At 47.8% G+C, this 16496-nt stretch overlaps 3 protein-coding genes across 7 annotated transcripts; 1 reads left to right on the top strand and 2 right to left on the bottom strand.

Moving 5' to 3' along the window:
• Positions 1-57: 57 nt before the first annotated feature.
• Positions 58-2284, bottom strand: ccdc34 (coiled-coil domain containing 34). Of its 3 annotated transcripts, XM_011476537.3 has the most exons (7): positions 1732-2274; positions 1409-1455; positions 1239-1363; positions 1057-1164; positions 823-981; positions 606-735; positions 58-503 (listed from the first exon to the last, which is right to left on the bottom strand). In XM_011476537.3, the coding sequence occupies exons 1-7, from the start codon at positions 1938-1940 to the stop codon at positions 328-330; spliced, it is 954 nt and encodes a 317-aa protein (XP_011474839.1). In that variant the 5' UTR covers positions 1941-2274; the 3' UTR covers positions 58-327. The 3 variants fall into 3 exon arrangements, with proteins under 3 accessions (XP_011474839.1, XP_004069922.1, XP_011474838.1); XM_004069874.3 differs by having other exon boundaries at positions 1239-1455; positions 1732-2284; XM_011476536.2 differs by having other exon boundaries at positions 823-978; positions 1239-1455; positions 1732-2284.
• A 162-nt stretch (positions 2285-2446) lies between these two features.
• Positions 2447-6707, top strand: slc15a5 (solute carrier family 15 member 5). 3 transcript variants are annotated; one of them, XM_023956142.1, is made up of 8 exons: positions 2447-3870; positions 4003-4225; positions 4962-5131; positions 5208-5615; positions 5731-5961; positions 6033-6164; positions 6246-6354; positions 6423-6707. In XM_023956142.1, the coding sequence occupies exons 1-8, from the start codon at positions 3519-3521 to the stop codon at positions 6505-6507; spliced, it is 1710 nt and encodes a 569-aa protein (XP_023811910.1). In that variant the 5' UTR covers positions 2447-3518; the 3' UTR covers positions 6508-6707. The 3 variants fall into 3 exon arrangements, with proteins under 3 accessions (XP_023811910.1, XP_023811909.1, XP_023811908.1); XM_023956141.1 differs by having other exon boundaries at positions 2490-4225; positions 5773-5961; XM_023956140.1 differs by having other exon boundaries at positions 2490-4225.
• Positions 6708-7890: 1183 nt separating this feature from the next.
• Positions 7891-16164, bottom strand: LOC101166870 (E3 ubiquitin/ISG15 ligase TRIM25-like). The gene is made up of 6 exons (XM_011476644.2): positions 14534-16164; positions 14362-14457; positions 8977-9222; positions 8752-8905; positions 8616-8681; positions 7891-8545 (listed from the first exon to the last, which is right to left on the bottom strand). The coding sequence occupies exons 1-6, from the start codon at positions 15113-15115 to the stop codon at positions 7998-8000; spliced, it is 1692 nt and encodes a 563-aa protein (XP_011474946.2). The 5' UTR covers positions 15116-16164; the 3' UTR covers positions 7891-7997.
• Positions 16165-16496: the final 332 nt, after the last annotated feature.

Raw genomic sequence — 16496 nt, 5'->3', positions numbered from 1 at the left:
GCTTTTATGCAAACACAGAACAAGTTCAGAGTCTGGAGGACAGAAAACATGATCCCGGACTCTGAAATCACTTTTATTTTTCTATTTTACTTTCAAAGTAAAGTCAAGTATTGACATCCTGAAAAACGGATGAATCCATCGCAATATGGACTGAATGTGACAGCAGCTCCAAAGATGATGAAATGAAGCTTCTGAGGCTTTTGAGGCTTCAGATGTTTCTGTGGCTTTTAGGCCTCTGAAACCTCTAAAGGCTTTTGAGGCTTCAGAGGCTTTTCTGATTTCCAAAGCTTCTGAAGCTTTCGGGGCCTCTGAGGGCCACACAGTAAGTCATCTCCTCTGCAGCAGACGCGGCGTGCTCCCAGCGTTTGACCGTCTTAAAGCCCCGCGGTGACCCTGACCCTGGACAGGCGTCTTCTTCTGCGGGTTTTCCGGAGGGGCGTGGATGGGCTTCCAGGGGATTGGGTTGTAGAAGCTGGGAGCTGGGATCAGTCTGTCGTAGGGACCTTAAAGGAAACATATTTCTGAACTTCCTGTAAACATCCAGACTAACAAACGGCGGCTGCATCTCAGGCAGGAGCTCTGGTGAGTCCTTCAGGGGAACTCACTCGTTTGGTGACGAGGGGATTCGGGACTCGCTCTGCTTTTCTCATTGGCTTTAGCGAGCCACTCCTTAAACTTCTCCTCTGCCCTCCTGCGGCGCTCCTCCTCCTGCTCCCCCTTCAGGACTGCTATTTCCTGTTAGATCGTCAGACGCATGAAGATTTTTCACCCAGTTTTGAGAAAAATCCTTGAGAAATGTTGGTTTCCAGGAAGTCTTATTGCCTTCTCTTTCTTTTCCTTCTGTAGTTTTTCTTGGTTCTTCTTCTGCAGCCAGACGTTATACCTCTGCTGAGCTTTCTGCTCAACCTCCCTCTGTTTCTCCATCTCCTTCTGCATCTTCTCCTCCTCTGCTCTGTGTTTCACCAGCTGCTCCTGCATCTTCTATGTGAACGCAGAGAATGACTGCAGCCCTCATCACCATGTCACTAAAATCACTTGAAACTGACTGTTTCTTACGTGTTTTCTTTTCACTTTCAGCCATTCCTGAATCTTCTCTTCCATGACCATCCTTTTCCGTTCTTGCTCCTTCTCCTGCTGTTCTTCTTTTTCTTTCAGGATGCGTTCCTGGGATACAGGATGAGGAGACGTGAAAGAAAGAAGCAAGAGGAACGGAGAAAGAACTGCAACAAGAAACTTACTTCTTCTGCCTTCTTTTCCAGTTTAAGTCGCTCCTCTTTAGCTTTGCTCAATACCCATGTTTCCCACGCGCTGAGAGAAGCTGCAGACGGCTGGGCAGCAGACGGCTGGGCTGCAGACGGCTGGGCAGCAGACGGCTGGGCTGCAGACGGCTGGGATGCAGACGGCTGGGATGCAGACGGCTCCAGAGAAGATTTAGGAAGCTCACATCTAGAAGAGCTTCAGAAACAGACAGAATCAGAGCTGCGGAGCTTAAAACTGTCTTAGTAACCGATCCCCTTCAAACATCAGAACAGTGAGATGTTCTGTGGGTTCTGTCTGGGTTCCTCTCATCCACAGAAGAAGTGGAAGAAAAAGAGACCAGATGTTCCATTCAGCAGAACCTGAGATCAGCAGGACTCTGCAGCTGCTGACGAGATACTTTCTGATGCTTCCAGAGAAGCTGAGATGATGGAAGAAAGACAGAACCAGAACCAGAACCAGGACCAGCAGTACCTGTCTGGAGACCCGGGTCCCTGCAGCCGGATGGGGCTGGAGTTCAGCTCCTCTCCGTCGCTGTCGAAGCTGTCGTGGTAGATGGGAGACAGCAGAGAAAACGTGTCTTCGTCTCCGGTAGACTCCCCGGCTATGAGCTCCGTCGTTCGGTTGCTCTTAACCGGGGTTGAGCTGAACCCCCCCGACACGGACACCGGACAGTTTGGCATCCTTTTTCCGGTCAGTGGACCCAGATTTCTGCGGTGGAAGCCTCTAAATGTTGCAAACTAGTGTTCAGAAACGTTACAAGAACCAACGAAAGCCGGAAAACAAACGCAGAGCGGGATCAAAATGACGCTTTAGCTAGGCTAGGCTAACGTTAGCAAACAGTTAGCAAGAATAGCACGAGCTCGTATTTTCGCGCCACACAGATTAAGGTTTTATTGTTTTTCATCTCTAGAAAGACTTATCTGTGTAGAAAAAACCTTCGGTCCTGCTCCGGACATTCAGCGGTGGATTTACAGAGGAAAACGGGAAACGTTTAAAAACTTTGTTATTCCTTTGATAGGCCACGCCTCCAAGAGCCAAGGCACGCGGTCTCCGTTTCCATGGTGACGCCTGACGCCCTTTTTTGGTCTTGTTCAACTTTCAGCAATCCGACAGATGACGCTTGCAATATTGAAAATAAATATAGTGAATTTAGATTTGAACAGTTCCTCTGCGTTTTTATTTAGACGATTAAAGTAGATACATCAAAATAAACAACTAAAATGTAGTTTATTTATGTACAAAGATATATGTTAGTATTATAGCACACAAGCACAAACTCCCCCACAAATATATAAGCCTTTTATACTTTTCCTTTTTTCCTTTCTCTACATGTTTTTTGAGTTTATATTTGATGTAATTTTGAAAAAAAACATGTCACACTTTAGAGCTTTCTTAAAAAAGATTCTTTGCTTCAGAATGTCTGTTCTTGGTTGGTTGTTTATCCCACAGTTCTGTCCCGGTTGAAACCGAAATCTTGTTATTCTTTCCCAATTAACGTTCTGAGCCTAATTGGGGCCCAAAGGCAGCTCATGCAGCGGGTCACGCTTTCACAGAGACACGCCACATTCTGAGTGTGTGCATCAACACTGCGCGGCTGCTCAAAGCACTGATGCATTCTGGGTAAGTTAATGACAAATCTTTTTTCCCCTTAAGTACCGTAGGACATGACTTTGAGGTTTTCTTAAATCTCTCAGGGTTAAATTTTAACGTGGCGTGCAAACACAAGCGCCGGGAGGTGATTTGTGTGCAGCTCCACCTGAGCTCATGTCCATGACCTTTTCGCTCCACACCTGGAAACACGTGGAGCCTCACACCTGTTCACCAAAGTATTACATGGAAGACAGATTCTAAGACTGGAATGAAGCTGGTTTTAATGATGGGGAGTTGAAGCTCCTCATTGATCCAGACTGTAACAGGAAAACATTTTCAGATCATTTCTGCAATAACTTAACAGTAACTGTCTTGAAGCTGGAGATCCTGTTGGTTCCAACAACTTACTGGGGGTGTTCTCTAAATCACCCCCACCTCTCATTCCTTCTAGATGCAATTTTGCACAGAGTGTTAGATTCCCATCAGGATCACATAGTTCGGAGGGAGATCTACCAGCAGCCGGTCAGCGAGTGCCTGTGGTTCAGTGTCACACCAGCTTGTGGGATTCCAGATTGTGCCGCTGTTGCCTGCGTCACACAGCAGCAGGAAGCTTCTTTCAGTTCAGCGCTCCTCAGCAGACGGAGACGCCGCCGGGCCCTTCTCCTGCTATGGCGGCCGGAGAATTTCAGATTCTGCTGAAGGGCAGGAGCCCGGCGCCACGGTTGTCCCAGGGTCTTCCTCCGGAGCGGAGATCCCAGAGGAAACCCAGCAAAAAGCTCCGCGTTATCATCTGTGTGCTGCTGGTAGAGTTGTGTGAAAGGTTCACATTCTTTGGGATTGTTTGCAACATGATTCTCTTCTGCACCGTGAAGCTGGGCTACGACAACCGCCTGGCAGCAACTGTCAACCTGTGCTTCATCGGAGCCAGCACCCTGAGCCCCGTCCTGGTCGGCTGGTTCGCAGAAACCGTCCTAGGTAGAACTAAAGTGCTCTACTTGTGCACTCTTCTTCATTTCTTTGGTAAGAGAAGTTCCTACAAACATTACAGGGCCCCAAAAAAACAAAACACGAAACCCTCAAAGTTGATGCTCAGTTGTCCGGTTTCTTCTTGCTGCTGCCATGCCGTCTTCTCGTCACTGCTGTCCTCTTTAGGTACGGTCATGCTGCCTGTGGTGGCGTTCCCCTTTGAGGATTTCTACATCGACACTCATCACATGCTCCACAGGCTGGAAGCGCAGGAGCAGCAGATCCTGTTCTACACCGGCCTCCTGGCTGCTGCGCTGGGCATCGGCGGCATCCGGGCCGTTCTCTGTCCCATGGGGGCCTACAGCCTGCAGACCTACAACCAACACCAGCTGCTGTCCTTCTTCAACTGGTGGGTGGCGTGGAAGCAGAGCGTCCAGAGAGACCAGAATATAGTTTCTACCGGGTCAATAAGGTTCTCCCTGAACCGCTTGACGTCAGGTGTTCTTTCAATGGGACCACAAATTATAAAAGATGTCTCAAGATTTTGTCAAATTCTCCAAAATGTATTTAGGCGTGATGACAAATTCTGATAACCATAAAAGAAAATGGTTCAGTTGGTTAATTTCATCTTTATTTCTGGATATCTTAGTCCCCAAAGGAACTCATGAACAAATTCATGAGAAGGCTTTTCATAATGATGTGTCACAGACTGAAGGGAAAGATCTAGAATAATCATTTTAACAGCGACTGAAGACAATGCCGTCCATCTTCACTTATGCTGCAATTTTATAAAAATTCAAATTTGTTAATTAACCTGCTTCAAAACCTCCTCACAGATGCAGACGTAAACAGAACTGTACTTTTCCATCTGCACAGACTGATCTGAATAAAAATGTCATCTTAACCTCAGCTTTATTATAAAAGGAGAAGCTGATGGTTGAGAAATCCTGCAGTAGAAGATGCTGTTGGGCTAAAAACTGAAGGCTTTGTATCCAAAAGGTTGGAAAACATGAATATTACAACAAAAGACAACAATCAAGAGGACTGCTGTTACCTGTTCTTTAGAAATGTTGGCAGGTTTTACTCACCCGGCGTGGACATTGCAGCTTCTGCAAACGTCTGACGTTCTGCTCTGCTGGATTCAGGTTCTACTGGTTGGTGAACCTGAATTCCACGGTGGTGTTTCTGGGCATCGCCTACATCCAGCAGTCTGTGGCTCAGAACCTGGGCTTCCTCATCCCCTTCACCTCTGTGCTCCTGGCTCTCATCGCCATCCACATGACGCGCAGCAAACTCACCTACAGACCCAGAAAAGGTGACAGGAGGCCCTGACCCAAAGCAAGCAGCTCCTGCAGGCTCGCATCCTTCCCTGGCTCTTCTGTGTGTCTCAGGAGGGTCTCTGCTGACCACGCTGGGAGTCTTTCTGAACTCTCTGAAGATGTGCTGCCTCCACCGTCGCCACCTGAGTGGAGACGTGGTGTCTTGGCTGGACCGGGCCAAGGAGAACAACGGCGGTCGGTACAGTGAGAGGCATGTGGAGAGCGTCAAAGTCCTGACGGAGCTCTTCCCTCTCTACGGGCTGCAGCTGCTGTACAGGGCCTGCGTCACGCAGATCCCCTCCGGCTACTACATTCAGGCCATGAACTCCAACCTGCACCTGGACGTCCTGCTGCTGCCCATCGGCACCATGAACGTGGTCAGCATCCTGCCCCTGCTGCTGCTGGCTCCACTGGCTGAGTTTGTGACCACCTACCTCCTCTCGACGGGGAAAACTCCTCTGGCTCCTGCAAAGCTCATAGGTACGGCTGAGTTCGCCTTTCTACTCAAACCCGAGCTTATAGCATCTTCTTCTAAAAGTTCTGGCGTGTCTTTCACTCCCTTTCTGCTCCTGACATCACAACCCTCGTTCTGCAGCCCCTCTCTCACCAGCCCCCCCTGTCCATCCTCCCCTTCCAGCTCTGGGACACGCGTGTGCCGCTCTGTCTGTTCTGGGGGCAGGCGTGTCGGAGATGTGGAGGAGGCTCCACCCCTTGGTGGAGCAGACTCTGTCTGGAAAGGTTCTGCAGGTGTCGTCCATGCCGTGTTTCCACCTGGCGCCTCAGTACGTCCTGCTGGGCGTGGCAGAAGCCCTCGTCACCCCTGCATGTGCGTGAAGGAGCATCCATGGTGGCATTTTCCTCCTGACTTCCTTCCTAACCACCCGTCCTCTCTGCCAGGTTCCCTCATTTCCTTCCAGCTGACCCCGAGCCACATCAGAGGAATCTCCCTGCATTTCCTCACCCTGTCCTACGGAGGGGGCTGTTTTCTAGGAGCCCTCATCCTTCAGCTGGTGCACGCCGTCTCAGGAGGTGCAACGGGAATCAAACTGCAGGTTGCATGTTGTCCTCTTAGCCTGAATAACTGTGAACTACAAACATCTACTCCAACAGGTGACTTCTACCCAAATTCACTTCAAGATGGGAATCTGGAGGGGTTCTTCTTCATCCTGTCCACCCTGATGGCTGTGAACACCCTGCTGTTCTGGAGAGTGTCGTGCAGGTAGGGCATCATGGAAACATCCCAAAGCATCAAGGGAAATGAGCTGGAGTCGTCCTGCCCGTGTGCAGGTACGTGGACCTGAGCGTGCGAGGAGGAGCCCGGAGCTGCAAAGCCCCTCTGCGCTTCTACGACACCACCGACCCGGCCGTGTGACCTTCCTGCTGGTGGCGCTGCGTGTTGTTGTCTGCATGAGGGAGTTTTCACCCAGAATTCAAAGGTGACAATTCAATGTGAAAAATTACTATTCAATCTGGAAAATGGGCTGCACGGTGGCGCAGTGGTTAGCGCTCTTGCCTCACAACAAGAAGGTCCCCGATTCAAGTCCTGGCTGGGGGACCTGAACCAGAACACCAGTGGGGGGCCTTTCTGTTTGCATGTTTTCCCCGTGCATGCATGCGTTTTCTCCGGGGTCTCCGACTCCCTCCCACCGTCCATAGGTTCATTGGTTACTCTATGAGTGTACGTGTGCATGTGTGTGTGATTGTGGCCCTGCGACCTGTCCGGGGTGTCCCCTGCCTTCGCCCGCGGGGGGGATAGGCTCCGGCAGCCTGTGACCCCGAAAGGGAACAAACGGATTGGAAAATGAATCTGAAAAATTTAAAAATACATTTTATTTAAAGTAAAATTTTAAATAAAAAAACAAAATCAATCGCATTTGAAATTGTAACTGGTATTTGGTACCATAATTCAAATTAAAATGCATTTTGCTATTTTCAATGCAATTCTTTAAAAGGATCTCATTTGTTTGTTTGTTTTAAATTCAACTGAAAGTAACTTAACATCTGTTTTTTTTTGTCAGTGATTTTTTTCACCCAAAATTCCACTTCCACACAAAACAACAATGACCAGCTTCAAACCAGGATGAAGCTCATTGAGATGACAATTGTGGTAAATATTAGGCTATATACATAAAATTGAATTGAACAGGATAAAAACTTTAGGTAAAAAACATGCATGTTAGAGTGAATAAAGGAGGGTTACACTGTGATGTTTACTGCTGGTTAAAATCCAAATACAGTGAGGCAGAAAATGGATTTCTATCTTCAAACATGAAACTATATGATACTGACAAACTTTTTCCAAAGTTTCCTTCTGATCCTCTGGAGGCCGGCGCCTCAAACCCTGAAGAAGCACATGAGAATGTAAAGCAAATAAAGATAAGCAAAGCTATAAAACACCAACAAACTGCTGCATGCAGGACAATGAAGGGCCTCCTACATCCAGGTGACTCTGAATCGTGGCGTCTGGACTTCAAGTTGTCTTTCAGACTTCCTGCTCACCGATGGAGGGCATTAAAATATGATCAGCCCATCCCAGAACCCCCCCCCCAAGCCTGGGCCTGGGGAACCAGGACCAAAGCAGACCCAGGCCTGACTCAGAAGGAGACTGGAGACGGTCGTCCGTCGTATTCTTCTGTCGTCGTTTTTCTGACCATCAAGTGAAAAACAAAAATTCTTGTTTTTATACTTTCAAAAATAATTCTACCAATAAAGCTGGTTTCTTAAACTATTATCTCAAATTTATGATTTTTAAAGATTTTTTTTTTGTTTGTCAACCAGGACAGAGTGTGTTTAGTAAACCTGATGCTGATCTCGATTTAAATCTTTTCTTTTTCGGTGCTCGCATCGTCCTGGCCGCAGGTTTCAGGGTTTTGAAGAAGCCTTCAGGTTGCAGATCTTCAGTTTTGCACCCAAATCAACAGAGAAAGCGGGATAGACGGGCTCCGTGAAGACGGTCTGGGTCTGGTGCAGCAGCACCATCGTTTCAGGGTCTAAAATGCTGTAAAAGGTCAGCCTGCCTTCCTCATACTCCAGGTGGACGCCCACTCTGTTGCAGGCAGCCGGAGGAATCCCACTTCTGTGCAGTTTATTGTGCCAGAACGTGCAGCCAGAATGAGAGCACGTTAACTTCCAGGATAATTTATTGTGACCGAAACAGCAGAGACCCCCCGAGCCCTTTCTCTGTATCCCAATGTACGACACAGCCACCTCCACGATGCCACCATCCCATGACACCTCCCAGTAAGAGGTTTCTCTGAGGCCTCTTTGGCACAGAACCTGGTAAAAGTAGGTGAATCTGTCTGGGTGATCAGAGTCGACCTGGTTGTCGTCCCCCCAGAAAACACTTTTCTTTGTTTTTGATATGGAAAGACAAGCAGGAGCTGTGTTCAAATCCAGCTCCAAGTCAGCATCTGTGGGACAAAGCAGACGTTCAGTCGTCACCTGGTGAAGCTTTCGTTCCTAAATGTTCAGGTTACTCACACTTGGACCAGGCACAGATGTCTTTTCTGGAGACTTTCCAGTTCTGGTTCCTGGGAATCCTTAAAACTTTCACAGAGAAAAAACACCTTCAAAAACAAGACGAGCCAGCGAAGGACAGAAAAACCATCATACTTACACTCCTTTTGGGCGGATTGATGAAATAAAAGAGCTTTTTCTTTGGTGCACATGATCTTTAGCTTCTCCTTGCATTCAGAAACCAACTCTTGGGAAGAATCGGGCTTTTCTTCAGAACCTTTGAACTCCAGGAGGTCCGAGAGAGCCTGAAACCCCTGCAGAAGACGGCAGAGCAGAAGCCCTCAGAGGAAGAGTTTACAAACGGATCACAAAATCAGTCAATTACCTGAAAAAACTGAACTGGATCATCCGTTTGAGAGAGCTGGGACAGCTCATGCTGCAACCCCTTCAACCTGTTCACGGCCCGTTCCAGCTGCCCCCGGCGACTCCGAGTCCGGTCCAGACCGGCTTTCTCCAGCTGTCCAACCTTCTCTCTCATCTCCGTGCACTTCTCATCCAGATAATGCGAGTACCACCGGATGTGCTCGCCGCATTGTCGCTCAAAGTCGTCACACGCCTCCCAGGCAGCATCCTGGAGGAAAGAAAAAGCGTCAATCATTTTCATTTCAGTCAGTTCCCTTTAGGCAAGGCAAGCTTATCCGTATAAGTGCACAAGTGCTTCACAAAACAGGAAAATGCATTAAAAGCGCAACACATAAAAACATACATAATCATTATAAAATGCACTTTAAAATAAAGGAAAGAGAAGAGAACATGAACAGAGGTGAGGATAAGGACCCTTCAGTCATCTACACGGCTAAACAGGAATGTTCTGAGTCTGGATTTGAACCTTAACCCAGTAGAGGCCGGTCCCACAGTCTCAGGGAGACTCAAACGCTGATTCTCCTAGTTCAGTCCTGAATCCCGCAGGAGGCCGGTCCCTGAAGTCGTCAGAGTCCGAGGACCTCAGGGATGTACTTTGGGATGTAGCATGGTGCAAGGCCACGGAGAGACTTGGAAAAAAGCAGAGCTGCTCTAAAGTCATTTCTTTGAGGCACAGGAAGCCGGTGCAGAGACCTGATGTGACGGTACTTCCTGGTTCTAGTCAGGACTCCAGCAGCAGCGTTCTGGATGTACTGAAGCTGTTTTACAGTTTAGTTTAGAAACGTCTGAAGAGCTTCCATGCAGATCAGGAGGAGTCAAGCCCAACAAAGACAAAGTTAAATCTGCTTGAACTCAGTTTATTCCAAACAGCTCAACGTTGTTACGATCCACTTCGGATTGGATTAAACCAAACTGGTTTAACCGTCTGTACAGGCCATGAGTTCCCACCCCCCTGAACCCCCAGCTGTCCACAATCAGCATGTTTTTCCTGCTGCTGTGCTCTCTGGTCTGTCACAGGTGTGCAGTACTTCTGGCACACCTTCAACTCAGCGTCACGCTCCACTTTACTGCACTCCGGACCAGATCCTCCAGTCTGTCAGTGTAAACCAGGGGGGTCAAACTCATTTTCACTGAGGGCCACATCAGCATAGCGGCTGTCCTCAAAGATTCAAGAGATTCAAGATTCAAAGGGTTTATTATCATATGCACAGTAAAGAAACGGGTTTCCCTGCACAATGAAATTCTTTCTTTGCTGTCTGCTCCGAATGCCCAAAAGTATAGAGGAAACAAAAACAATTCACTCACATCATACACACAAAAACACAAGATGTCGAGTGGCAGTTGTAAAAGTGCAAATGTGCAAAAGTGACAATGACAGTAGCAGCAATTAGGATAAGCAAAGGTGCAGTTTGTTTTTTCCAGACTCCAGTCAGCTGTTAAGGAGTCTGATGGCAGAGGGAAAGAAAGAGTTCTTGAGTCTGGTGGTCCTGCACTTCACACTCCTGTACCTCCGTCCTGAGGGGAGGAGAGTGAACAGTCCTCGTTGCGGGTGGGTGGGGTCCTTGACGATGGAGGCAGCTCTCCTACAGACCCTTCGTTTGTAGATGCTCTGCAGCCAGGGAAGAGGAGTCCTGGTGATCTTGGACGCAGTCTTTACCACTCTCTGCAGGCGTTTGCGGTCCGCAGCGGTATAGCTGCTGTATCACACTGTGATGCAGCTGGTCAGGATGGACTCAACCATGCAGCTGTAGAAGTTGCTGAGGATCTTCGGGGACATGCCGAACCTCCTCAGCCTCCTCAGAAAGTACAGCCGCTGATGAGCTTTCTTCACCAGCTGTGACGTGTTTAGTGTCCAGGTGAGGTCCTGGCTGAGGTGGACCCCAGATATCTGAAGCTGCTCACCCTCTCCACTTCCAGACCTCGGATAAGAAGCGGCTGATGAGGGTTCCTCCTCTCCTTCCTCATGTCCACTATCATCTCCTTTGTCTTGTCTGTGTTGAGGGTGAGGTTGTTGTCCCCACACCATGTCACCAGACTGGCCACCTCCCTCCTGTAGGCTGCTTCGTCCCCGCCAGTGATGCGTCCTATCACAGCGGTGTCGTCGGCGAACTTCAGGATGATGTTGTCCTTGTGAGAGGCCCCACAGTCATGGGTGAACAGGGTGTAGAGGATTGGGCTGAGAACACAGCCCTGTGGTGTGCCAGTGTTTGTGATGATGCTGGCTGAAGTCCTGTTCCCTATTCTGACAGACTGAGGCCTGCCAGTCAAAAAGTCCAGGAGCCAGTCACAGATGATGGGATGTATTCCAAGGGAGAACAGTTTGTGGGTGAGCTTGTGGGGAACAACCGTGTTGAAAGCAGAACTGTAGTCAATAAAGAGCATCCTGATGTAGGAGTCTTTATTCTCCAGGTGTGAGAGGGAGGTGTGCAGTGCTGCAGCGATGGCGTCTGAGGTGGACCTGTTGGGCCGGTATGCGTACTGCAGGGGGTCTAGTGTGTCTGGAATGCTGCTCTGGATGTGGGTCAGCATCACCCTCTCAAAGCACTTCATAATGATCGGAGTGAGTGCTACTGGCCTGTAGTCATTCAGGCAGGTGGGAGGGCTCTTCTTGGGGAGGGGAACAATGGTTGTGCTCTTGAAGCAGGAGGGGACCACTCTTTGGCTGAGGGACAGGTTGAATATGGAGGTGAGAATGTCTGTCAGCTCGTTAGCACATGCTCTGAGGGCTCGTCCAGGAATGTTGTCCGGACCGGTTGCCTTGCGAGTGTTGATCCTCCTCAGGGCTTTGTTTACCTGGGCTGATGAGACGTCTGGTGGGGGTGAGGGGGGTGTAATTGTCCAAGAGTATAATGGTCCCTCCGTGTGGGGGGTGGACGTCTCAAAGCGGGTGTAGAATGCATTGAGCTCGTCGGGCAGGCTGTCTGCAGCACTGATGGTGCTGGTGCTGCTTCTGTAGTCCGTGATGTGCTGTAGGCCCCTCCACATGCGGCCAGAGTCAGCAGTAGAATAGAAGCCATCCAGTTTCTCTCTGTACTGCCTCTTTGCTGCTGTGATGGCCTTTCTCAGGCCGTACTTCGCAGCTTTGTACTCGGACTCATTGCCAGATGTAAATGCAGTGGAGCGAGCACGCAGCATGTGACGTACATGGCTGTTTATCCAGGGCTTCTGATTAGGAAACTTCCTGACTTGGATGGTGGGCACAATGTTTCCCACACAAGTGCTGATGTATCCAGTCACATAGTCAGCATAATCCTGTATGCTGACAGAAGAGTCCTCCAGAGTGGCTGCAGCTCTGAACACATCCCAGTCTGTTGTCATGAAACAGTCCTGCAATGTGCTCTCAGTCTCATGGGTCCAGAGCTGAACCTGTTTGGTGACTGGATTAGATTGTTTGAGTCTTTGTCTGTAGGCTGGGTACAGAAACAAAGAGATGTGGTCCGAGTGTCCAAAGTGGGGGCGGGGTGCGGCCCTGTATGCACCCTTTATGTTTGTGTAAACATGGTCCAAGATGTTCTTGTCACGAGTGGGAATGTTAACATGCTGGTAATATCTGGGAAATACGGTCCGGAGATTGCACTGATTAAAGTCGCCCGCAGCAATAAAAACAGCATCAGGGTGAGCCGTCTCTAGAGCGCTGATGACGTCATATAGCTCGCCGAGAGCCGCTGCAGTGTTGGCTCGCGGGGGAATGTAAACTGCAGCTAAAAACACAGCTGTAAACTCCCTTGGCAGGTAGTAGGGACGGCACTTTAGCAACAAAAACTCCACATCAGGCGAACAGTGCTGGTGAACAGTCCGTACGTCCCCACACCACGTGTTCAAAGGGCCAGATATAACTTATACATGTAACTAAATGTAATGAAAAATAAATGTAAATACTCCTCAATGTTAAATAACTCATTTATTTATGTATTCTAACTTTTAAATGACAATTAAAGTTTTATAAAAGACATATGTTTGTTTGTTACTTTAGCATAAATCCTTTTACATTTGATTCTGTCAGGTGGGTTATGGACAGTGTTTAAGTCCCAATCCGATATTTCAAGTCTGATTCCTCCTAGATATGAATAAATACACACCAATTTTTATTTTTTATTCTGAGAAATAAATACGTTTATGCTCTCGCGGGCCGCATAAAATGACATGGAGGGCCACATTTGGCCCCCGGCCCTTGAGTTTGATACATGTGGTGTAAACACTAAAGAGAAAAATCTGAACATGACAACAGAAATGACCTTCAGATCACACTGAAGGCTTTTTAATTGCCGTACGATGACAACCATCGACTGTATAGAAGAACTGGACTGAGTGGCCCCGCCCCCCTGCGTTCCAATCAGGAAGTTGCTCCAAGAAGCCAAAATCCCAAAGACTGCTACAGAGAAATAAACAGCTGTTACTCAGTCCTTCTACCGGTCAGAAGAACCGTTCTCCCAAGAACCTTTTTTAAAAATGTTTTTGATAATCCTCTTATTTTCTTAGTTGAAGTTATTCAAGTTATAAACTGACCAATCAGAGGCTTCAATAAAAGTAGGTGGAGTCTGATGGCCCTCACATCCACCTTTTGAAACTTTTGATTGACAGATTTCATGTAGCCCACTTTCCATAGGGGTGTGGTCTTCCATCAAGCTCACTCCTGATTGGTGAGAGTGGTTGCCATAGAAACGTCGACTCGTTAGACTTGAATCAGTGCTCAGTGATGACGTGTGGCTCTGAGAGGACAGAAAACCAACACAGACCTTCTGTTGGAAAACATTCACATCCATGAATGAGGAAGAGAGCAGATAGAGGGTAGGTCTCCAGTAGACCCCCCCCCCCCCCATTTATCTTAGAACGACACCCCCCCCATCCATCAGCTGTACCAGGCAGGGAAGTTTGAAAGTCCTAAAGACAGAGATGGCGTCTCCAGAACAGAGGAACAGTTAGTCCCATCGGAGAAGACGCATGATGAAAACTCTGCCAGCATTCAGGAATTCCAGGAACAACCAGGAATTCTGCCTCTGGAGAACATGGAACTGTGACCTTAAGGTTACGTGCGAGTAATCTCTGAGAGAGGAAGTCATGTAAAGAAGCCTAAACTGCAGACCTATGACCTTCGTTCAGTTTTCATCAGAACGTCAAGGAAATTCAGGAAGAGGCTGATGATGGGGATCCTTTCACATGGAAAACATGCAGCTGCAGAAAGGCTCCGCCTCAGCGGTCCTTCACAGAAACATCTGCATCGCATTCATCTTCAGAAACAGAAGAATGTTGGCTGATGTTTCTCAACCCTTTCCCTCCTGTGCCGTTCTAAAAATAAAGATGTTATTCAGCCATCATCAGCCAGGATGAGGAATGTCTTAGTACTCACACTGATGGAGTCTGCAGCCTTTTTCAACTCTTTCATTTCACCCACTGACTCCGTCAGTCTGTTCTCTGTTTCCTGTTGGCTCCTTCTCACCTGTCTCTGTCAAAGCAAACATCCAGGAACTTAGAGGAACCGCAGACGGGCAGAGACGGATGGAGCCTCACAGCTGATCTACCTGCTTTGCCACCATTTCCTCTTTGATCTCCACAATGTCATGAGCCTTGTGTGTTAAAACACACAGCGGACACAGAAGCTGCTGGTCGGAGCGACAGAACATCTCCAAACGTCTGTCGTGGCGTCTGCAGATGTGCTCTTTGACCTTCGTGGAAGCCTGGACCAAGCTGTGCTTCTTCAGCGGCGCCACGTCCAAATGAGGCTGCAGGTGAGTCTGGCAGTAAAAAGCCAAGCAAACGAGGCAGTACATGTCCGCTTTCTTCCTCCTGCCCTTGCAGATGTCACACTGGACCTCTCCAGGTCCGGCGTAGCCGTCATCATCTTCATCAGCAGCAGCAGTTCTCCTCCTGTAGTCTTCCACTAAGCCCACCAGGACTATGTTCTTCTGCAGAGCAGGCCTGGAGCGGAAAGTCCTCCTGCACTGAGGGCAGCTGCTCGATCCTTCAGCCTTGGAGCTCCAGAACCGTTCGATGCACTGTCGACAGAAGCTGTGTCCACAGATGGTGGTCACCGGTTCCTCCAGCAGCTGCAGGCAGATGGAGCAGTCCAGCAGGTCCGAGCTGCAAGCCATGCTCCTCCACATAAGCTGAAAAATAACTTTCCGTTTCCTGTGAAACGAGAGTTTTTGGCTGCTGGTCTCCTGGAGGCTGACGCCCAGCGGCTCTACTCGTCTTAAAGCGAAAGCCTCAAAAGTGGAGGCTAAACGTCACCAGACCAGACAGGAACAACCAGACTGAGGGAAACCTTTCAGAGGAGTCTTGAAAAACGTGGAAGGTGAGTTTTCTGAAATGTGCAAAAGCAAAACAAGAAAAAGTCATCAACCGTTCCTCCCACATGACTGATGATGCATCTCCAAACAGGAAGACCTCCGTGACGCAGCTTCTTCTGTTTGGTTTTTTTATTGAACATTTGCAGAATACAATAAAAAAAGACGAGATTTTGAACAAAACACAGTTCTGAATAGAATAAAATTGTTTTGAGCTTCTGAGAATGTTAACTATTAAGAACAGAAATATAACTATCATCATTTTTTTAAACAAACTGGTGTTCAATAATAACCAAATAAAGCAATCACAGAAGGAAATAAAAAATAGAAAATAAAAAAAACGAAACAAAAGGGGAAAAAAAAGATGATGCGAGACTTAAGTCGTGTCATTAATCCAAAAGATTTACAGACGTTAATCGTTTTTGGAGCTTTTGTATTTTTTGAAGCAGAAATTAATCTTAAATATTGCTGCAGTTCCAGTTTCAGTAGAAAGAATTCGTGTTTCTTATTAGCAAAGACACTTTTGTGAATATGAAGTTTAGCCATGAATAACATGTTTATAAAAAAGAAAGCAAAGGAAAACTGTGAAAACCAAAAACTATGTTTTTATAATAAAGTTGAAAATCAGCAAAAATGGTGTCAGTGATGAATTTGTGGCTGTTTTTCCATCATTTGTTCGTGAATTCACAGACCAGCTGCTTCTGTTGTTCTGAGACTTGAACTACTTCATTTTTACTTAGGATGGTCCCGAACAGAAACTCTGTTCCCGGCACCTTGTGGGCGAAGGCAGGGGTCATCCTGGACAGGTCGCCAGTCTGTCGCAGGGCCACAATCACACACCCATTCACTCTCACATTCACACTTAGGGACCATTCAGAGTTGCCAATTAACCTATGAAGCATGTTTTGGGACGGTGGGAGGAAGCCGGAGAGAACCCACGCATACACGGGGAGAACATGCTAACTCCACACAGAAAGGTCCCCCGTTGGTGTTCTGGTTCAGGTCCCCCAGCCGGGGCTTGAACCAGGGGCCTTCTTGCTGTGAGGCAAGAGCGCAAACCGTGCACCCCCATAATATCCGTTTTTTCTACATTCTAAATTCCTAAAAGGAAAAAGATAATTAAAAAAAGATTATATATCCATGCATAGAATTTTTACTCTTTGTGAAAAACAAAATGGAAACCTAAAGAAAACTTTTA

This window comes from Oryzias latipes, chromosome 6 (assembly GCF_002234675.1).
Source record: "Oryzias latipes chromosome 6, ASM223467v1".
Taxonomy (NCBI): Eukaryota; Metazoa; Chordata; class Actinopteri; order Beloniformes; family Adrianichthyidae; genus Oryzias; species Oryzias latipes.
This window is presented reverse-complemented; position numbering and strand designations above follow the sequence as displayed.